The sequence below is a fragment of the Apus apus genome, chromosome 16, assembly GCF_020740795.1.
Source record: "Apus apus isolate bApuApu2 chromosome 16, bApuApu2.pri.cur, whole genome shotgun sequence".
Classification (NCBI taxonomy): domain Eukaryota; kingdom Metazoa; phylum Chordata; class Aves; order Apodiformes; family Apodidae; genus Apus; species Apus apus.
The window spans coordinates 6,080,687-6,103,673 of NC_067297.1; the positions used below are offsets into that span (position 1 = coordinate 6,080,687).

Sequence of the window (22,987 nt, forward strand, 5' to 3'; positions counted from 1 at the left end):
TTGCTTGTTAATTAAATAATACAACTTCCCTAGGTTTTGTCCAGATAAAATGGAATTTAGTGATACAACAATGTGAGGTTTTCTTCTCTTGATTGAAGAAAGGAGTGTCTTCCATAATATTTAACTCTCAGATAAACTCTCAGGGTACTTCCAGTGTTGGAGATGCCTCCAGCCTGTTTGTGCAGTGCTGAGCAGGGCCTGGGGGTGGGCTCACCCTTTCTCTGTGTTGCTGTGTTTCAAGACAGCTAAAACCATGAGTTTTTTACATAAGCAAATCCCTACATAGTCCATTAGGTTTTACATGATCACACATACAGGGAGGCAGTTCACCAAGTTCAGAATGAAAGAAATCAGTCAGGAATTGGTATATCCATAGCACCAAAAAGCCTGGGAATCTGCTAGGGCTTGTGCAGTGTTGGCTTGAGCTGGGATCTGTTATGTTTGCTGTTAGTACAAATGGAATCAAATCTCTTTTTTATTTTCTTGGAGGCAGCAGGACTTAATGTATTTAATTTTTCACAAACAGTGAATAAATACTGCATTTGAGGGGAAAGTGTGTAGGGCAGAGTCACTTTAATACAATAAGTGACATATAAAATGCAGGAAGAAAATGAGTTTATAATTCTGTACTGGATACTTCCCTGATAGAACAAATGTCAGATAACAATCATCATAATTATTGCTTTAAAATGCTTGTCATTAGAGATCTAAGAAACTGAAGGAACAAGAAAACCTACACAAAAGTTTTAATTTGTTGGCAATTTTATGGCAATTTAGGGTAGGGGATTGTCAACAAAAAAATAAAGTTTTTCTTTGTATCCATTTTACCTTTAACAGCTCCAATGAGAGGCATATAATGATTTAAAGTATTGATTGTTTTTATAACTTTATGGAGTTATAAATATTTTATATAACTTTTTATCTTATTTGCTCCTGGAGGTGAGCTTTGCCCTTGTGGTTTACATGTAGATCCCTTTAATGTGTTTTGAATGAATTAGAACCAGTTTGAAATCTGAATGCTGTCTATAGTCTGCAAACAAACATATCCAAGGAATCCTGAACAGAAGGAGTGTCCTCTTGGACCAGGCCACCTTGCCCACTACTGTCTCCCTGTCCACAGCAGTAGGGGGTGCTCCATTTAGGGACCAGAATGCAAGACCACGGTCTGTTCATCTCACACTCCCAAGCACCCTTAGTTATGACTCAGCATCAATTAGACATGTTGGATGATGATTTAATGCCTGTTCTCTTTTTTTATCTGTTTATAGACCTGTTACCTAGTTTGAGTAGTTTCTTTCTGAACCTGCTGACTACTGCCTTTACTATGGTCTGTGGTAGGAAGCTCCAGACATTAATTATCTGCTGTGAAAAAAGGTAGTGTCTTTTTGGCTGTTAGTAATGCCCAATTAGTCTCACTGTGTGCACCTTCATTCTAGCATTTTAAGATCTGATAAATAACAACTTTGTATTCACCTTAGCCACTGCCTTTATCTTTTTTTTACCCTTGATCTTATCTTTTCTCAGCCTTCTCCTCTGCAGGTGGAAGAGCCCCAGCCATTTTTGTGTCTCTTAATATGTCACCGTTCCACCCTCTTGATCTGCCTTTGTCTTTACCTTCCCTAATTCTGCTTTGTTCTTCTTAAGGTGTACAGACCTGTCCCTCTTGAAAGCAAGATGTGGGGGTACCAAGGTCTCACACAGCAACAATATTATTCTGACTCTTTCCTTCTCCCCTTCAGTTTTCATGAATCCTTGTCTTTCAGGTGGACATTTCATAATAGTAAATAAGCAAGGAGAATATTTTCTAAACTTTTCAAGGGTTGGGCTGTGTTGTGGCTCACCTGTTCAGAAAGTCTGTTTACACAATGTCTTTTTTTGAAGTTGAACAGTTACGTTCCTCTAAAACACTGGAAGCTGATAAAAAGTTATCTTTGGGAGTGAGCAGGCATAAATGTAGTTTCCAGTCCCTGGAAGATTAGCACTAAAACCTGTATTCTGGACACCTTTAATTGTCAGGAAAAATAATGGATGCATCCTGGAAACCCCACAAAAAAAAAGTAAAAAAAAAAAAAAAATAGAACCATCTGCAAAACTCAGTATAACTAATGAGCTGGGTCTTGTTGCTAACAGGACAGTAAGAGGTATAACTGATGACATTCTGTCAGAAAATAAATTCCTGCTGCTCCTTCAAGACTGTACAACAGGAGGTCACAACTGCCAGTAGCCCAGGTGAGATCCAGCAATCAGAGTGGTTGTGCAGCCCTTGTTCATAACAAGATGTGCATCTGTATTAGCACCATAGGGGCTGCTCTGGACCCCATCTGCACCAAGCTGCTGAAAGCATCTAGGGGACTGATGGCAGGTAGTGCAATCTGCCTGGTACTGTGTGAACTTCCCAAACACCTGCTGTAATAAAGGTTTTCAACACCAAGTGGCAATTTGTGCCGACCTCTACTCTCAATAACCATGTCTTAAGAACTGCCTGGGCTATTGTTAGTTGTCGTGTGGGTGGTATTTTTTTCTTGCCAAAGGAAATGCGGATTATCTTATAATTATCTCAGATACTTCTGACACTGTCTTACAAGCTATAAATTCATGGATTAAAATTACAGGTAGTAAATAAGGAATCTCCTGTGGTGCTTCTAGTATTGTCTTTTGTGTGTGGTGTCTTTCTGGGTTAAGGTATAGGCAGGGGATGAATAACTGTATTTTGAGGAGATAAAAGTGTTTAGAGAATACTCAGACATATGGTGGTTCTGGAAAATTATGCGTTCAAATAAAGATGAGCTGAAGATATAAATAGAGCTTTAACAAATAGAGAAATCAAGATAGTATCTGAAGCAGCTTGTTTTGCATATTTGTAGACATCTGGAAAATAAGTTGTAAGAACTGTTCTTCCAAATTACCATGGTATCAGATTTAGGTATTTCTACATTTCAAAATCATATAATTTGAACTATATCAGATAGCATTTTTAAATCTTTACCACCAGCATCCCATTTCAGCAACACATCACAAATTCAGAGTCTCTGCAGCTTCTGTTTTCCTGTATCTGCCTGGCACACATGTAACTTCTCCAGCCAGTCAGCACATGCACCTGCTGAACATCTCTCTGCTCCTTCACCAGGATGGTTCTGCCTCTTTGGTTTTCATTTTCCTCTGACTCCATTTTCCTTGAGTAAAATGGATGCCATAATCTTTCAATATCAAAGATAATAAAGTTATCCTAATGTTAAACATCTTTGAAGAGAAGATAATTATTTACAAACTAATAATACCCGTATGAAGTAGGTGAGTATTAATTTAGTTCCTGTAGGTGTGGTACAGCTGACTTTATTAATAAAATGTTAATTGAGTTTTAGAGCAATAAGCACTGTACTAATGCAAAATACTGATTATCAAATAGCTGTTCAGGGAATAATTTTAAGATAACACACTAGAATCCTGTACTTCATAATTAACTTCTGTTGCATTTTTACAGGTTTCTGAAAGCCTCTTGTAATAATCACATTTCCTTTCTCAGGCTGAGTCTGTAAGGCATATTTTAGAGCTTAACACTTACTTCTTCAGGTGGCTTGTTCCATAGAACAAGTGTTGGATCAAATGAGGACATTAACTGACACGAAGGAGGGGGAAAGGGGAGATAAGGCCATGCATCAGCTGAGCAGATCTTGGAGTAATTTCTGAGTGCACTGGGTCAACAATGTTTTAGGGAACAAGTCAGGTGCCTGGACACAGATCTCTGGTGGTATTTTACATGTCATATACTGTAGTAACTTATGTCCTGTGTCTTGGACACCCTAGGGCACCTGAAATGATGCTGGATGCCTATGGCTAGACCTCCAAACTGCTCCTAGGGTGGCTGCTAGGGGCCAGCTGGGGAGGATCAGAGCTGGAGAGCTGTTACAATTAGTGCTCCATTAAAGAGCTAAAAAGCACATGGTGAATGACAGTCCTGATTGATACTGACAGTGACATTATCTCCTCTCCCACAGCTGTCTTTTCTCCAGGAGGCTGCGGCAGGGCTGGAGGCTCAGGGGCGAGGTAGGGCCCGGGCTGTGCTTGAGGGGGTTGGTGGAGAGCAGCAGCTCTGGGGATGGTTTCTGTGGGGCAGGCACCGCTCCTGGAAGCTCTTCCCTCTCTTTACAGAGAATATTTCCTAGGAAATAAAGGTTGTGAAGGCTTATTTGGTAAAACCTGTAGCTACAGGTTGGCGTTTCTTTCCCCACAAGGAAGGCAATACCGAATTTGGGGTTATGCACGGTAAATAAGCTACACCAGCGTCTTAAAAGCATTGATCGGTGATTCAAAAACACGCTGGGACAAAAGCCACCGCGGAGGACTGGAGCAGGGCTGGGAGCCGGAGCCCAGCGGGCTCCCCGGGCAGCGGGCGCCGCGGGGCCTCGCCTGCCCCTTCCCCTGCCCAGGCGCGGCCCGAGCTGCCGCGACAGCAGCTGCCCCTGCCCGAGCAGGGTCCGGGGAGCCGCGAATGGGCCGGGCCGGGCCGGGCCGGGCAGGCAGGGCCGGGCGGGCCCGTCCCCGCGGCCGCCCCGGGCCCGCCCCAGGAAGCGCGGCCGCAGCGCCGGCCCGCGCCGCCGTGCATTGTGGGGCGGAGCAGCACAGCCAAGATGGCGGCCAGCAGGAGGCTGATGAAGGTAACAGGCAGCGCCGCGCCGGGCAGGGCGGGCGGGCGGGCGGCCGCGGGCACCCCGCTCCTTCCCGGCGGCTCTCCGGGCGCGGGGGGTCAGCTCCCCGGCCGCGGTCTGGCGGAGTGGCCTCCTTCCCTCCCCTCGGTGGCCCCCCGGGCTGGAGCGACCGGAACGGTAGCAGCCGGCACCTAGGCCGCGGCCGTGAGGGGCCCCGCCGCCGGCCCCGCCGCCCCGCAGCGCTCCCGCCGCGCTCCGCGGGCTCCGCGGGCTCCGGCCGCCGCCCGGGGCTGGGCGGGGGCGCTCGGCGGGCAGCCCGGGCCGCGGCGGGCCGCCCCGGCCCCCTCCCTCGGGGGGCTCCTGCGGTGACTAAGCAAAGAGGAAGGGCCGGGGGGAAGGGAGACGCCGCTGCCGGGACGCCCGGGGCCGGGGCGATCCCCGGGCTGGCGGGAAGGGCCGCGGGCGGAGCGGCAGCCGCGGCGCGGTCTCCGGCCCTGGCCGTGGGGAGAGGTCGGCCGGGCGGCGGGGAAGCTGCTTCTCCTCCCTCCCTGCGGGTGGGGGTTCTGCGCTCGTCCTGCCTGTGCCTTGGGAAGGGACCTTTCCCAAAAGCCCAGGGATGAAATAATTTCGTTTTCGATGTTTCGGAGAGTAATCTCTTCCGTGTATGAGTAAGAGGTTTATCACGCTGAAATACGGACCTGGGTTCAGAAGTTTCCTCGTTCGCTGCAGACGTGGTAATGTTTTTGTCTTTGCTCTGTTTGTTTTGATACTTGTAAACTCGGCCGCAGTTGGGTTTTAACCAAGAGCACGTAGAGCTTATTGTAAAACATGGCTTGGGATTATGTTTCTCATCATTTTCTGTGAGGAATAAGGTGCTTCTTGGAAAGAAAATGAAAACCGTTGCCCCCAAAGCATACGGGTTTATTTTATGTGTTGTCTATAATTGCTAATTAACATGACAAACGGGATGCAGAGGGGTTTTCCTAGGACGTGCATACATAGTGGGATCAAGTTTAATAATCTAAAATGCTGTGGCAATACCCTGTGGTATTTGCATGCAAAGTGCCTGTAACCTAAATCAATGAGCTTTACAGGCTAGTTCTGTGAAAGTTAGGGGGGAAGCCCTGTAACTGTCAGGCGATGTTTTAGCCTCTCTAAAAAAGCTGTCCCTGTGGGGTGCAGTGTAACCATGCTCCCGGATTTGACAGATACAGGGGCGGTTCTGATAAATTTAATGTTTTAATATCAGTTTTACAGCTGGCTTCAGGGATATGGATGCCTAGTAGGACTGGGATGTCACTAGGATGTGTAGATGGCAGGTTTTGAAGGCTCCTTAATTCTGCAGATACCTAATTAACCATTACAACTTGGTTATTTTTAAAGAAACCAGTAGCTCAGCAGTGCTTTCATGAGGCTAGTTTTGTTGTTTTGAACGTGCTGTGGAGCGATTAAGTAGTAGATGTACTGTTGTGTGCAGAGTCATTCACATGTATTAAATCAGTAGGCATAAACCTTTAGTGGTACTTAAGGATCCTGATGAGATGGCATTAATTTTTTTTTTTGTTTAATTTTTGATAGCTATTCCATTTTGTCACAGCTTTAGTGTCATAATATGTCTGTTGCTTTATAATCTGGTAAGGTTCCCCTTAGACTCAGATAGTAACCATTTAATTTTATCTTTTTGTAAGGCAGCTTTTCTGCCTGTTTAGAAAAAAAAAATCCATTAATTGTTCAAAAGCACATAACTACTACTCTGGTAGGAAAACGATACATTTCCAGATATTTTTTTTCTTTTAAAATAGAATATAAAAATCTGAAAGGCAAGAAAAATTCTTAATATCTGCTGTGCCTCTTGCTTTTCAGCCCTTCCCTTCCACTCTGATCCATTAAACTTCTACACTGTTACTTGGTACATTAATCTTTCACTAAAATGCAGTAAAAATGGTTTTTGACAGCGTGACCTCCTCCTTTTCTAGAAAAACTGTGGCAGTTGCTCTTCAGAGGGAGTGGTGTCGGAAGGAAGGAGACAGTGATAACTTCCCTCTTACATTTTTACTTTCATTTTGATGGCCTGATGTTTGTGGGTTGTGCATGTTGTGGATGTTGTTTGTGCCAGCTCAGGAGCCGTGAGGTGCTGCACCACACGAGCTGTACAGGCTGCTCAACAATCCACAGCTTCCCTGCCTCCTGGGGAGTCAAGTCAGCCCAGACAATTCATCTTGGTAGGAACAAAGTAGAGCTCTCGTGCAGATGATGTAATCTGGATTGCTGCAGCAGGATGTTTGAAGGTCCAGACTCACATCTGTATCAACCTGATACCATTATTTAAGTTCCAAATTCACAGATGCACTTAAAAACACTTCACTGTTGGCATTTTGCAATATAGTGGATGCTGTGGTCATGGAATGATGAGTGATTAAAGGATAATTAAAGGAAATAAGTTTTTTAGTGTGTCATTCAATTACATTTAAAATAATTCAGGATAAGCACTAACTGTCTTTTCTTTGAGCTAAATATCAAGTCTGTCTTTGGTTACTGAGAATAAACTTTGAACCTTTTATAGGTCACATAAAGCAATTCCTATTTCCTTAAGGTCTTGCCAACATTTTGAAGTGCTGCATTTTTTCTGGGCTCATGTCATGCATCATAGTTATTCATATTAATCACAGTGGCTCAAAGAGGCTGGATGCAGTAAGTCCATAATAACGAGCTGTCTGCCTGTAGAAAATTGGGAGCATGAGCACACTTTTCACCTTCCAGGCAGAAATGGTTGTCCTTTTCAGACTGTGGAAGCCATTTCTGTCATCAGTTTGCAAACCTCCTTGTGAAAGAAGTAATACAAATTTTGCCATCATACTTGTAGCACTCAATTTTAAACATTAAGTCAAGCTATAACGAGACAATCTTATTCTTGTTGTTTCAGGCTCTGATTGAGCAAAGTACATTTCCTGGGCCAAAGGCCTTACGTATGGCCTGTTTTTGCAGAGCTTTATACCATCAAGTTGTCCAACTGAAGTTTTCTTTACCAAGGAAAAAAAAAAAATCATTTGAGAATGTGCCCTTTGCAGGAGCACACCTGGGTTAGCAAAATGTGAAATAAACATAGCTAGTGAATCATACCCCAGCAGTATCTGAGATGGAGTTTTGATCTATGAGCCACCACTACACCTCTTCAAAGAGCCACAGTTGTCAGATTTTGACTCCATGAGATGTGAGAGGTGGGAATAAAACAGTCTTTTTCAAGAACGTGTTGTTATGGATGATCTCTCAGAGTAAAAACAGGCAAATATGGAGTAGTTGTATTTAGGAAAGGATATAAGTCTTGTCTTTTAAGGGAGCTACTTTGCTTCATGACCCTTTCTCTTAAAAAGCAAATTGTCTCCAAACATGTATGACTGGGGACGTAGATCTCCAAGAGACATGCCAGAGATTTCAATGAAATGCTTTTCAGGGTTGCCACCCACCTCTCCATGTGAGCTGCGTCGCGCAGTGCTCTCTGGAGATCTGGTGGGCAGCTGCAAAGGGAAGGCTATTTTGGTGCTGGGTAGTTGTAGTACTTAGTGGTGTAGTAACGTGTGGTGCCGAGATGCACCTTCAGGAGAGAGGTGTGGGTGGCCTTTGAGAAGGCTGCCCTGTCCCACCTCTGGAGCTGCTCCCTTCTGTCTTGATCCGCGATACGATCGAGCTAAGGTGTCTGTAAGATCCGTGCTTTTGTTTCCCGTTTTCAGATATTCACAATTATCTGTAGTATTAACAACTGCAAATGGATTTAAAGAGTAAATAACACTTCACATATGAAGTGAGGTACATAGACAATTATTTTTATCTTCCTGTTTCTTCTCTGCTTCCATAATTACATAGTCAAACATTTATGCAACTGTTGAAGTCCATGATAAAATACACACATGTGGCCACACCCAGGTATCTGCTGTAGATGGCCTGCAACCTCCAGTATGCTGTGGTCTTGTAAACAGCCCTTCCAAATAAAGGGGTTTTAAACAACTTTGATATTTGAAAAACATTTCTGAATTGATCCAAACACCAGTTCTCAGTAACAAGGGGAATATGGTTTTGAGCAATGTGTGATTGTCCTTACACAGAAGTGAGAATATGGTTCATTTTCCCTTCTTGAAACTGAGAATTGACAAAAGGACTTTTAATCAAATGAAAATACTCTGCCAAAAAGTAGAATTACTCAGTAAAGAAAAATCACGAGTACAGGGCATGTAATGTTGTAGTGGAAAATTAATACTAGTTCTTTTAAGAGATAGAATCTGTTTGGGTTTGTGTGGGGATTTTAAAACTATATTTGCTTTCAAGGTGTTTTAACACTTCTCTGTAGTGTATGGGATTCAGAAAGTAAAACCAGCCAGTTCCTTATCAGTGTCTTGGAGCCCATTTAGCTTCTACCACACTTCTTTTAGGTAATGTACTTATAAACAGGTAAAGAGAAATTACAAACAATAGAAAAACATGGTTTAGACTTATTTCAGGAGAGTTTTGTTTTTCTTTGTGCGTTTAATAGCATTTTGGTCTTGATGCAGAACTTACTGAAGTCACTATGAGCTATTGCACCTACTCCCATTTTTTTGGATTACACTCCAAGAAGTGTTTGTCTTCACTGCATTTTCCTACCTGGCTTGGTTGGTTTTTTTGGGTTGTTTTTTTTTTAGAGAAGTTCCAAAACTTGAAAGATGTGTGGGCAAAACAGTTGCAAGGTTTTTAAAAGACTTAACTACATTTTAAGATGATGCCACTTTCTTTTATCATTTCAAGCATATAACTTTTGCTTTGAACAGTACTGATTAAACAATATTGTAAATAGAAATTTTAACTCCTTATTAATTATATATAAGAGGTAGTATGTGATTTTATTACTACCTTCAGCTTTATACTTGAAGATCAGATGCTGCCTCTGTTGCATGTGTTATGCATAACTCTCTGAACAACTGTGTATAACTATGTATATAGCTTTCTCTGAATGTCTCCAAACTACAAACATCTCATCTCCAGAGAGCCCTGTGGAATAAGAGGACATTTATTTCTGTTTTACAAATGTGGAAGCCAATGCAGCAAGGTCATGTGTCAGGGTGGTAACAGAGCAAGGAAGGAAAGACAGATGGAAATTTATACTGCAGTCTTCTAACCTTTAGTTACATTCGTCCTGTGCTCCTGTAATTATGTTACTTGACAAAATTAAGGGGTGGAGGACAAGAACAGGAATTAGTCTATTTACTGTCTGCCTGGACTCTTCAGTATTATTTTGAAATAAATATCTGGACTATATCCTTTTACCTCATAAGGTAATTTTTGTCCCTTTGGAGTTGCTTGAGCCCATCTTAAATTCAGTATTAACTTTGAATCTGTGCTGTTTGAAAGTATTTAGTAGCTCATTCACTTCTTTAACAGTAAGTTTATACTGTAGTTGTGTCTGCCTCTGTACCTGTGAGGCAGTTAGATCTTTATTATTATGGGTTTTGGCAGTTGCCAGGGAGAAAAAAAAGCAACCCCACACATACCCTTAAATTGCAAATGTTCAATCTCTTACAACTCCTGATGCACTAGATACAAAAACCCTAAAAAGCCTGACTTGTGAGTATATTATTTCATTCTGTATGTAGTATTTAATTCTGTGATATAGTATGAAAACAAAAAAAAAGGCTATTTGTAAGTAAGTCTGATGTGGAGTTGATTAATTTGGAGTAGCACATGAAACCTTAAATGCTTCTAGAATAAGAAAAGCAATTTATCTTATAAGTGGAACTTGTCTTGAGCACATAGTCCAGACAAGTCCTCTACTAAGGTAGACTTGTTTCTCCATGATCTTTGCAGTCATGCCTGTGTGAAGAAAAGAACTGCCTGTTTTTTACCCATCTACCCCTTTTTCAGTTGTCAGTTACTACTGTGGAACCCAAGGCAGTGGCAGGAGAAGCTCAGGGTGTAGCCCAGGTGCACTGCAGTAATTTACCACATTTTTGGTTTTGAAAGTGAATTCCTGCAAAGGCTTCACGTGCCAGTTCAAAGAGGAAAATGTCCTGAACAATTTTTCTGGTAGTTCTTTAGTGTCCTCTGCCCTGTTTAATTCCCTCTCTCATGTGGTGGGCTTGAGGGAAAATGGGGAGCAATTTGCATATTTGTTTTAAACTTTGCTTTGCTTTCCTACAAAGTTTTTCGATTTTGTAATGATCTCTGTACTGGATTCTTGCATTTCTTAATTCAGCATCCAGTTTTTTAACCTGAATCTAGTTATAACATTTAGATGTTTTAATTTTCCAATAATGTGAAGGCATGCTTTTCACTTTGCTTTATTAGTTTAATAACATACCTGCATTATAGAGTCATAGTCCTCCCTCTTTCTGTGTCTGGGCAGTTGTTGTCTGGGCCAGCAGCAGTGTGATGCTGTCATCTGAATTGGTGATAAAAACTGCAGGGAAGCTGCACACCCCCTGGGACCTTGTGGGGGGATTTCTGTCATATGTATAGTGTAGTGTTTTTAATAGTTCCTAGAAAACTGTCTAAACCTTTTTTCTTTTCCTTGTTTTAGAGTGAAGACACTTGTGGTGCATGCTTATTCATGTTTAAATACCTACTGGTTAATTTGATTATTTTGTTCCCAGTGTTTGATGCCTTACATCTAGTGTGGAATGAGATTTATCCCTTTTCCATGCTATGGAGTCGTGGTTTGCCAGGACTTCACAGTTCTGTAGTTGTAGGGAGAGAGCTGCTCAGGATGCTGTTCTGAGTGAGCTGCTCTCCTGACCCTGTCAGGCAGGCAGGCACCAGCCAGGCTCTGCCCTGCTGCTGTGGGCACCCAGTGTTCAGAGCCAGCTCAAAGGGACTGTGTGTGGATTTGCAGTTTCAGTGATGGTAAAGGATGTCTTATAACTGTGATCATAAAGGTTATTATATTTTTGGTTGTTCTGTATCCTTAAAAATGTGCTTGAAGGGATTATTTTTGTGTGGTTTTTGTATGTTCTCCTGCTTTAAGGAAATAGGGTGAAATAGAGTAATCTTCTTACTCTTTAGAAAAAAAAAAAACCACCAAAAACCCAAACTGTCTGTGATGTTGCATAAATCCAGCAGCAGTAGAATTTGGGGATTAATCCACAGGTCTGGACTAGTTAGTCAGTTTTAGTGTCATGAAGACTCTGTTGGACATCAATATCTCAAGACTCCAAGGTTGTATATCCTGAGTGTGCACTTGGCTTTTGTAGGTGCACTGGTTGGGACTGTAAATGTTCACTTTCTGATGTGTGGCTGTCGTGTGATTTTTAATGTGCTTTTGGAAATCTTGTTTTCCCTTTGGATTTGCATTTATCATGATGCAAAGTTTATGCAAGAGATTACTGCATGTATTAAATCTCTGGCAGTCAGATGGAGGGAGGTTTGATCTAAGATGAACATAGAGCTATTTTAGGAAAAAAAAAAAACAAAACACCAAAACCTGGACAGGACAGCACTTCACTTGTACTAGGAAAACATTATTTATTTATTTTCAGTGTACAGTGCCTTTGCTTGTAGTTGGTGTTTTTATCAGAATCAGATACAGTCTAGTTTTGCAAATCCATGAGCACCCTGTGAAGCACTGTGTGCTGGCAGAGGGCACCAGTGTTGCTGTGTAAGCAACATTTTTCCTAACCTGTGTAGACACACAGGCATGTGCTTCAGTTCTGAAAGCACTGGGAGAGGTTTATGTTTGACTGTGGATGACTTCTGAATGTGAAGTCAGTTAAATTCTTTCTAAAGATAAAACTGGATTCAACAGCAAAGGGCTGTAATTGTTACGGAAAAAAAGTGGAACCTTGAGTTGTTTCTTTTTTGGTATTATGAAGCACTTCAGGAAACATCTGCTATACTAGAGCTTATACATCATTTCAAATATAAAAATGCCTAAATACTTGCTTTGGTGGTAGCTGGATTGCTAGCTGATCAAAACTGGTTTGACTGGTGATTGATGAAGAAAGAAACCTTATTAAAAAGTGATACAGCTATAAGGAGAGGTATCTTAATATATACCGATAACTTTGAGATACAAAACAGAGATAAAGCTGTATCTTCTCAAGTTATTGGCCTAAATCTAAATAAGGTTAGTTTAGCTTAGATTGATATTGTATTGGATTTGCAGCAATTTCAGTTGGTAAAGCAGGAATCTGTTAGTTTTCATTTGAAATAACTGTGTTGCTCATTATGTTTGTCTCTTTAAAACTGTTCTTAAATAATTATTTCAAATCACTATTTTCCTTCAGTTAAGTCACTTTGTTTCTGTGCTCCATGGAGTTATCAATAGTCTGTTACCAAAGGCACTGATTTGCATTTGAGGTATAAAAACATTTTTTAATTCACTTTTTTAATACTTCTGCTTCATTGGGTCTGTAGTGATGTCAACAATGAGGCATTTTTGTATTTTCCTGACGTACCAAAAAAAGAACATTTTTTTTATACCTTGTCTCAGATAATTTTACTTCTCACAGGTGCCAAATCTTTTCTTATGTGTGTGGGTTGCCACCACTAAAACCTCAAGCTTCTATAACATTAAAGAAACCCACATTAACCTCTAAGCATTTTGAAAAATAAACTTGAGCATCCTGCTTAATACTGTTACTCACTTACACTTCTGCTTTGCTTGCTTTTCAGGAGCTTGAAGAAATCCGCAAGTGTGGAATGAAAAACTTCCGTAATATCCAGGTTGATGAAGCTAATTTATTGACCTGGCAAGGGCTTATTGTTCCTGTGAGTATAGACTACTCCTTATTCTAATGGACTTTAAAATAAAATGAGGATCATTTGAATCTCATAAATCCACAGTTCAGCAGTGCTGCTGGTGATAAGGTAACATTTGCAGCCTGACAAAGTTCTCTTTCATAATTACAAAACCTGGCTTTCAGAGTTGTGGGTTTGTGCAGAAGCCAGTTGTTGGTAAATACAGTGTAAGCTCATATAGATTATGCTGCATCACCTTAAACGTGCTCTGAGCAGTGAAGTGTTATCCTAGATTTAATTCCTGTCTCGTCAGACGTCTTATGTAATCTTGGGCAAATAGTGTCATCTTCCTGTTTCGTTTTATTGGGAGCGTCCTCTATGTTCTATTTGAAGTCTGATGATGTCAGGGGGTGTTTCCTACCACTACTCCGAAGAAAAATCCATATGTAGTTTACAGGTGTTCTAGACTTCCCTGATCAATACCTGCCTGGATGCTTCATAACTGTAGGCCTGGTCCAACACTTGGCTGCAGCTGCTCAGGGCTGTGGGAACTTGGGAGTGGTGTTGGAAGGGGAAGCAAATGAAGTCTGTCGTTTGTTACAGTAAGGTACATGTACAGAGTCTACATTATCATAGGAAAAAGCCTGGTATGAAATATTTTGTTTACCCCTCTAATAGATTTTTTTTTTTTAATTGACTAGACTTATTTCTGGGATAAAACTGAGTGTTGGGAAAAGTTTAATGCATGGAAAAAGTTCGGATTTTCAGAATGAAGCTCTTTAAAATACGTCTTTTTATTGGGCATTAATTAAGGCCAAAAAAAAAACCCACTTTAATTTTAAAAAACACTACTGTTTTTTGAGAGAATGCTTAATAGAAGTTGATAACCACTGTGTTAGTCAAATAGAGAGAGATTTGTTACCAAGAAGAAAGCAGGAAATCTAGTGTGTTGAATTCCTTGGTTGAAGTTATTTGGATTTTCACCTCCTTTATCTTCCACTGCCAGGGTCCATGCTCCCTTCCTTGCATGAACTACTTTCAGGTCTGCATCCATAGGGGCTGTGCCACTAGGGCCTCAGTTCCTCCTTTCCCTGGTGCTACCAAAAATGTCCCCTGACCAGAGCAAATCTTTTTGTAAGACTTTGAAACATCTCTTTAGCAGTGTCTCTGCTTTGTTAGTTGGACACCATTCCCAAATTCAGATCACACAAGCTGAGATAATGGCCAGGCCTTTGCACTTTAAATACTGCAGAAAACGTTTCATTTACTGTTTACATGTATTCCTGCAAGTAATTCCTTTGAGTGGTTGAGGCTAATAAAGCAAACAGGATTTGACATTAAAATTTGACAGAGCTGAGAAGCAGCACATTTCCTGAGCCACACTGGTATTTGTGGTTCCTGTGTAACAGTTTACTGCTTGGATAATACTTTGAAGCAGAAGGTTGGTAAATATGACTAATAAAGCAAAACACCAAAATGCTTGTTTATTCCTGTAAGCATTAGCAGTATGTGGTGTACAGCATCTATTTTTAACAGCTTCTGCTCACCAGAGTATGAGCTTAGTGTTTGTTTTGCAAAGGTTCACAACATCACAAGTGTTAAATGTTGTTGCAGTGAACTGTGCTTCATACCTCCCTCTTGCAAGGGAAATAACCTGAAATTCACTACTGGAATAGTTAAGAGGGATTTTGTAATGAAATTATATTTATGATAGTAATTACTAAAATCTCCTGTGTGTTTTGAAGAGTAGTGTGGTAATTTTGAAGATACACTATAGGAGATGTTGTAGTCTTAAGATAATTTTTTTTTAGCTATTGCAATGCTGGAGTTGATGGCTTAAAAATGTTACTTTTTAAGGGTGCTTACTCCATCGAGAAGCAGATTGGAGATAGCTTGTCAACTTATTTTCCTGTTCTAAACTGTAGAATAAGAGGTATAGTCTTTGTTGTATTTCAACATCATAACAAGACTGTCTACCCCAGGCTCCTTGCTCTTGCCAGAGGTACTGTTGGAGTACCATGAATTTCATTTCAGCTAATCAAATCTGCTTGCTATGGACAAAGTTTTGCAAAGCAAAGCTACACCAGGTTAATGTAAATCATGTTTGTGGTTTGTGTTTGGTATTTATAATTCTGACTCTCTCCCTTGTCAGTATCAAAATAGATCTAACAAATTATCGGAAAGTAATTGCTTGAATATTCTGTGTTTTGTCTATTTAAAACATGAACAACACTTTATGTACATTTTTAGTTCAGTTTATTTACAAGTTATAGTGAAGAACTGTCCTGACTGACATTCAAGCAGAGCATGGACGTTTTGAAGCCAGGTCAGTTCACTGAACAGCCTCACAAATTACAGTGTGTGGTGGAGGTGAGAACAAGTGAGGCATGGGGACAGAGGGCACTAACTGCTTCAGTTGTCACCTCCACCAGAAAGTTATTTGTTAAACTTCCAAAGCTTTTAGGGTTGCTTGGATAAAAAGTAATTTTAAAGACACTCTAGTTGCCTCTTCTCTTGGCTGCAGAAATTGTGCTGCCTTTCCTAGAAACACATAACCAGACTTCTCCATGTGGATTAAAATAAAATGTTTTGTGTTTAATAATATTTTAATAGAACACTTCCCACTCCCAAATACTGCTAAACCTTTTTTAACTTCCAGAGTTGGTGTGATGGCAGGGAGTGGTCTGGTTGCTGATGAAGAATGTGTGTGATTGTACTTTACACCAATTGGGAACTCTGGTCCTTCAGTTCTTAGTTCCCCAGAGTGTTTGGAAAGGCTCCATGCCATAGTTACTGTTTTCAGTGCAGAGTGGTATTTTCATAGGCTTTAAATGTAGCAATGGTTTGGGTTTTTTTCTGCAGTATTTGAAGCAGTATCAATAGTCTAACAGGTTTTCTAAATGAGATTCTGGACATTGTTTTTTCTGTTTCAGCATGAAGAGCTACTTTGCTTACTTCACAGTTCTCTCATCATGCTCCTTCAAAAATGATCTGATTAGAGTGGGTGCTAAAACTGCATACAAATTCAGAATGTTCTCATCAGCAGACACAGTGAATATCTATCTTTAGTACCAATTAATGCTCAGCAGGTTTTTGAGTAGTCAGCACAAAACGATTCTCAGAACATATAGGGAGATTTGGCAAATCAAATTGCTTTGCTTTTCATGCCACCATCTTGTGAGACACGTACAATAAATAGGTTTAGAGAAACCAATATTCCTTGTCAGGCTTCCTGTTTGTATCTTGGAAAGGGTTTACCATGTCTGTTGAAATACAAAGCTGGGAATAAGACTACTTATTAGATAGGACTCTACCCTTGGAATAAATGGGATTGGATGCTTTCTTACCAGTAACAATGTCAGCCAACTTCAGAACAATTGTAATCTGCTTTTTCCAGGGTGAATACAAATGTTGCAGGGGTTGTATTGCCTATCTCCTACAAAATAGGTTTTGATGTTTCCTGACACATAGACATGACAGTATGTGTTGGAAGAAAGTGCCTTCAAAAGAGGTCATTTGATAGATCAAAGCCTGAGTGTGCTTTTTCTTAATTAAAATACACCAGATTCTTGACATTCTGCCTTCTTGTTGCAGGACAATCCTCCGTATGATAAAGGAGCCTTCAGAATCGAAATCAACTTCCCAGCAGAATATCCATTCAAACCTCCTAAGATTACATTTAAAACAAAGATCTATCACCCTAACATCGATGAAAAGGGGCAGGTTTGTCTGCCAGTAATTAGTGCTGAAAACTGGAAGCCAGCAACCAAAACTGACCAAGGTAGGACTCCATGTGGAGGAAGAACTGGATATCAAGAAACTCTGTGTTTGTTTAAATTTAGAGCTCCTAGGGTTTCAGCCTCTCAGCTGGTCACGGCTCTTAGGCTGTATTCATTGTTGTAAGGTTTGTGTCATGAATCACGTGTTGTGCACAGTGTGCAACTCTCTTGGAATCTCATTTTGTTACTTGAAACGTAAGGTAATGACACTGGCACGTGGCGTGTCCACCTCCAGGAAACCACAACACTCCTCATGACTTCAGAGTTTATTAAGGTAGTGTCCTCAGCATACTTAAAATTTCTGGGTGTAATTTGTGTGGAGGTTATTTTGTGTTTCTTTTTTAAACAGGGACTTTATAATCCTGTGCAGTGCATACCTGGATGTGTGAAAGAAAGGGTCTAAGCCCGCAAGGTTTTGTATATTTGGTATTATGTGCTGGGTGGTTCAGTGATTTGAATACACAGTTTGAAACATCTGGGGAGTCATAAACAAAACCTGAAATCATAACACAAACTAACTCTTAGTTCTTAAAAAGTCACTGCTGTGAGGCTTAGTGTGTGGGTGTCTTTGGATAGGAATTTAAATATTTTAAGGAAAATCATCAGGTTCTGTGGCAGCCTGGAAGTGCGATCCAAGTAGGCTTTTTCTGTTGGTGTTGCTTCCATTAGTTGTTGGGGTGAGAATTTAATGTTTTCTGGCAGGCCATGATTAGTTTGATACTAAACATTTATTATTGTACATGTAGAAAGAGCAAACATCCTTGCAAAAACTGCATTTTTGTACTACTACCAATTCAAATCAGCAGTTTTAGGCGAGAGCAAGAGCTTCAGGGCAAGTATGTTGCTCTGGAAGAGACAGTATCTTTCTTCCAGACTCCTCTTGAGGGTTGTTTTCAGTAGAACTGTGTTCCTGATAGTAAACAATGCTGTAGTTAAGATAGTTTTTTTCCTGTGTACGCTACTAAAACTACCAACAGTTTGCATGGTCTTGCCCCAGAGATAAAATAGGAGAATTCCTGTAGTTGTTTCAGAAAAGATCAAGCAGTTGAATGTTGAGGAAGGCTGAGGTGGCAGCAAAAAGAACCTGTTCAACTCAAATAGGTCAGTGAAGATCTTATGATTTGTTGATTTATCCCAGATTATACAGGACAAAGATCCTTGGCAGAGATTAAATGGAAGTGATGTGTTAACACCTTAGTAGTTGTGTTATCTTAGGAGCCTTCTTCAGCTTGAAATGCAGGTGGCACTAGTTGGAACTGTTGAAGCCATTGTTTACATGCAGGAAATAGTGTCTCCCTGAGAACTAGCAATTCCCTTTTTATCTGAGTGAATTAAATCTCTGCCAAAATCAGAATTTACAGCAAACCCTGGGTACCAAAATATTGCAAATCTTTCCATTTCTGGTTTTTTGGTCTTTTTTTTTTTTTTTTTAGCTCTTTCTTCAATACGGCTTTTTAATGTCAACATCTGTTAATACATCACTGCATGAGCTTGCAGCAGTGTTATTACAGCCCTGTTTAAGTGTCTGTTCCTAATTCTCCAGAGCTCTTCTGCACTGACAAGCATCATCAGCCTGTGCTACTTGGGCCTTTCTCAAGGAAATTATGCAACGTTACTATTGCAGCATAAGTGTCCTTAGTTTCGAGCAGTCAAGTGTCAAGAAAGCAGAGAGATTAGGTTCATCAGAAATCATTAACTTGCCTTTCATGTAGTAAAAGTGCATCTTGCTGCTGTACTTTTTATTAACTTATGCTTAATAGTAAACCAGACTGTTGTGACAGTATAGTTTTAAAATACTGTGGGTTTTGAGGCAAATCCAGTCAAAACCTGTTATGACAATCACAGTTTTTTTCTGGCTTGTGTGTTAAATAACCTTAATTAACACAGTAACGCTTTCCTGTAGTGTTTTAGTGTGTTTTACAGAGTGAAAAGTGATTGTCATGTGCAGTATTGATGCTAGTTTCATCAGTAGTCATTAATATGATGATAGTTGTCATAAGTCCAGGACTGGTGAGTTCCTGTGAAGTAAGCTAATAACAATTCTACATTCCTTAAGTGGTTTGTTCAGTTTAAACTCTGATTTGTGGTAAGAAATGTTCCTGCTTAGCAATATACCAGCAAGCATATTTCTCTGTTTTTTGAGTATTTGTTTAAGGTATGTTCCCCATTCCTATAAGGTAGGGGGGGAGAAGAGTATAAGCATGAGGAGATTGATGCTCAGAAAGGAGCCACTCTGGTATTCCAGCATCTACTGGAGTAATTAATATTGTAAGAACTCAAGAGTGCAAAACTAGGGAGAATCCAGTTAGACTGCTGAGTAGCTGTTTTTTGGTGGATCTCCCTGCCACTGGATGGTGTAGGTGTCACTGTTTTACCTGAGTTCAGGAGGAGGCAGCTGCCTGTTGTGTGCCATGCATGAAGTTAGCAGAGTTTTGTTATACTTGCTTTAAAAACTGTAGGGGTGGTACTTTGTGTTACTCTGGGCAGCCCAAACTTACCTCAGGTGGAATATTATTCATGTTGTACAGTGAAATGCTTGTGTTGCACACCCACCTTTTATAGGCTTGGGTGTGAGAACTCCTGATTGTTGTGACTTATCTAGCTTTAAATGGTTGTGAGAATGTATATGAGGGAAAGGTAGCAGTGAATGTCATTGTAGTGTGTGAGGTTCACTGCGTGGATGTCGAGTGCAGTTCAGTTATTTTAGGAATGACATTTCCTTTGAAAGTGATAGGGGAGCATTGGTGAAATGGCTGTGAGCAGGGGGGTGAAAAGCATCTTACAGTTCTTAGCTGTATGTTTGTCTGGTTTGTCTGCTAGAGGGTGTATTTGGCAGTTTAAGAACAAAGGGAAGAACTGACTACTGATCATAGAGGGAAGTAAGAGTCATAGAAAGATAAAGCTGGGGGGGGAAAAATGGTTTCCAAAAGCAGGCCCAGTTACAACTGCATCACTGGGACAGGTGTTAGGAAAAGAGTTTCATGATGGAATTCTGTTTTTTCCTAATCCCTTTTAGATGAACTTTTCTGTGAAACTTAGTTTCCTTCTTAGCCATAGGAGAATTATTTCAGATAGAATGCCAGTTACATGCAAAATAATTTGTAGACCATTTTGGTCTCTGTTCAAGTTGATTTTGTTTACAAATACGATTTTCTGGTGTTCATTCACGGTCATTGAACTAAACCTTGGCATATTGCTGTAGTTTATTCATGCTCTTGCTTTTGAAAGGACCCCAGATTTATGGGGCTGTATTTAAATGCAGTTAAAGCTCTTTTCTTACTGGGGAATTTTGCTTACAGTTTGATTTTTTTTTTTTTTTTTTTTTTTTTTTTTAATTAACCACTTAGTCTCTGACAGTGTTTATACTTCTTTTGACAGTAATCCAGTCCCTCATAGCACTGGTGAATGATCCACAGCCCGAGCATCCCCTCCGGGCTGACCTAGCTGAAGAATACTCTAAGGACCGTAAAAAATTCTGTAAGAACGCTGAAGAGTTTACAAAGAAATATGGTGAAAAGCGACCAGTGGACTAAAATCTGACAAAATTGATGTCAGCAACATATGATAGAAGATCGGAGCAGTGCATTTGAGACACCCCGTAAAGCAGGACTCTATGGAAAATTGACAAGTGCCACCTCTCGGTGTTAACTTGTGGCTGTTACTAACTTTCTACAGTTTTCTTAATCAAAAGTGGGCTAGGTAACCTGTAAAGAAAGGATTAAAATTTAAGATGTTCTAGTTCTGCTTTCTTTGTTTAAAAATCACTGCTTCAATATACTTTAAAGTATGCTGTTTTCTTTTTCTTGTCAGAATTTATCAAAAATATCTTAGACTTATATTCTGCCCTTAAATTGAAAAGGTTGTGGCTGTCATTTCTTATTTTTCCTTGCAGTTCCCACTATCTTTAGTTCATTTAATTCTTCATTGAATTTTATCCCCCTCCCCAAACTGATGTCTTAGGAAAAAATATCCCAGTTCTGGCAGGAAATGATTGAGTGTTTGGCAGTTTTGTTTACTTTCCTTTTTAAATGTTGCACTGTGCTTTGTGGGACTTGTTGCAAGTTCCCCTTAACTCCAGTTTGTAACATAATAAACAAACAAAAAAAAGCAAACAAACCCCACAAAAACAATCATCAAGAATGTCCAGGTCTTATGTAAATCTGGCTGATGTCACCACAAAATGTTTATTAAATGGGGAAACCCAAGTTTTTGTGTGCGTCATTGAATTAAAATATGGATTATGTCCTGCTTTTGGAAAACTCTGGGAAAAAATTCTGTAGCAAAGAGTAGTGGAATGTGATTACAAACTTCTTTCACTTCTTTTCTTAATACCTAGGGAAACGTGCACAGAACAACATTGCAACCAGTTTAGAAGAGCTTCAGAAATTGGGGACCAAGAGGTACCAAAGTGATAAACTGTTTCGTGAGTTAAAAATCAGTATTTTGGAAATGTGAATTTGGGATTCAAGTACTAAATCCAACAGCACTGCTAGTCATCTTAGAACATTTTTCCATCAGGATGTGTAAGAAACATCTCTGTATTTCACAGGGTGGCACTACTGCCATTTCCTAGCCCAACTGAAAATGGTATAAGAATAGGATTAAGCAATAACCTGTAACAGGGGACGCTTCACTACTGCTGTTCCTGTGTTCTAAAAACACACAGGTTAGATGATTTAATGAGCACTTGGAGTATCATTCTAACTTAACCAGGCAGAGCTGCTTTCCTGTTGCTGCAGGGCACACCTTCGCATGCTCAGGGAAGCCCTTTCTGTTCAGGACTGAGCATCTTTTACCATGTCTCTGCTTCTCTCCTGCCTGCCTGTCCTCTCCCCCCAGCCTGAAGCCTGGTCACAGCTCCAGTCAAACCACCACAGCCAAACTGCCGCCTCTTCCCCGCCTGTCGAACTCGGGTGTGTTACTGAGCAAACATGTATCTCCAGAAATCCGTAGGTATCTGGGAGCACATATCATTCTGATGTGCAGGAAGTTGAATTGGAAAACCCCTCACGCCCAGGGTTGTCTGTATTCCTATATTCAGTTTTAATACAGCCTCTGCCTTTGCAACCTTTTGGAACTAGTGTGTCCAGCGGTAGGTCTCTTTTGGTTTTAATGTCTTGTATATTTGCTATTTCTTCATTCATCCCTCTCATCCAGCTTTCATTTCCCATTTAGTGTAAACAATGACAGCCCAGTACCTCACCTCTGAAAGTAAATTTTTTTATGAGTTAGGGAGCTAAGAAATTTTATGTTTAAGTGTTCTTAGACAGATTCTTTGGCAGGTAAATAAAGTTAAACCACTTTCACCTTATTTACGGAAACTTGCATTTCCTAAGTGTTTTCAGGCTTGTGAGAGCACTGTCTATTACCAAATTTTCACATCTTTGTGTCTTCATTTGCAGAAAGTTGGTACTGATTTTGTTTCATTTACGGTCACTTGGATTCATAATAAAATAATGCCAAATTATCTGTCAAACTGAAGTGTGTATAACTTCTGCATCACATGAGTCACTGTACCTTTTGATCATGTCTGTTGGCATGGAAACTTACTAGTCTCTGAATTTTCTTTTTATTTAAAACAAAACTGTACCACTAGTTTGCTGCCCTCACTACTAAATAGTGTACTTCCTGGTTGTAAGCCTCTCAGGTCAAAGACTGTGTCTGTCTGTGTGACTGGGAGGCCACTGGGAGGGCAGGGGGAGGGTCTCCAGCCCATCCTTGCAGGCCCTCAGCAGCACCGTGCCGACCATCCCGATCCATCTGCAACGGTCATGCAGGAGACAGATACTGCTGTCAGTTCTCTTGGTTCTTCATCGTGCCATTTCTAAACCACAGGATGTGTAACTGAAGTGATGGCTTTTG

At 40.6% G+C, this 22,987-nt stretch overlaps 1 protein-coding gene across 1 annotated transcript; it reads left to right on the top strand.

The window, feature by feature from the left end:
• The first annotated feature begins 4,584 nt into the window (after window positions 1-4,584).
• Window positions 4,585-22,601, top strand: UBE2L3 (ubiquitin conjugating enzyme E2 L3). The gene is made up of 4 exons (XM_051634485.1): window positions 4,585-4,655; window positions 13,281-13,376; window positions 16,941-17,127; window positions 20,504-22,601. The coding sequence occupies exons 1-4, from the start codon at window positions 4,629-4,631 to the stop codon at window positions 20,656-20,658; spliced, it is 465 nt and encodes a 154-aa protein (XP_051490445.1). The 5' UTR covers window positions 4,585-4,628; the 3' UTR covers window positions 20,659-22,601.
• Window positions 22,602-22,987: the final 386 nt, after the last annotated feature.

What these genes read in the sequence shown, in the direction of transcription:
- UBE2L3 (XM_051634485.1), top strand. Translation starts at nt 4,629, where the DNA reads ATGGCGGCCAGCAGGAGGCTGATGAAG. An exon ending in CCAGCAGGAGGCTGATGAAG is followed by an intron (nt 4,656 to 13,280) that starts GTAACAGGCAGC and finishes CTTGCTTTTCAG; the next exon opens with GAGCTTGAAGAAATCCGCAA. An exon ending in GGCAAGGGCTTATTGTTCCT is followed by an intron (nt 13,377 to 16,940) that starts GTGAGTATAGAC and finishes TTCTTGTTGCAG; the next exon opens with GACAATCCTCCGTATGATAA.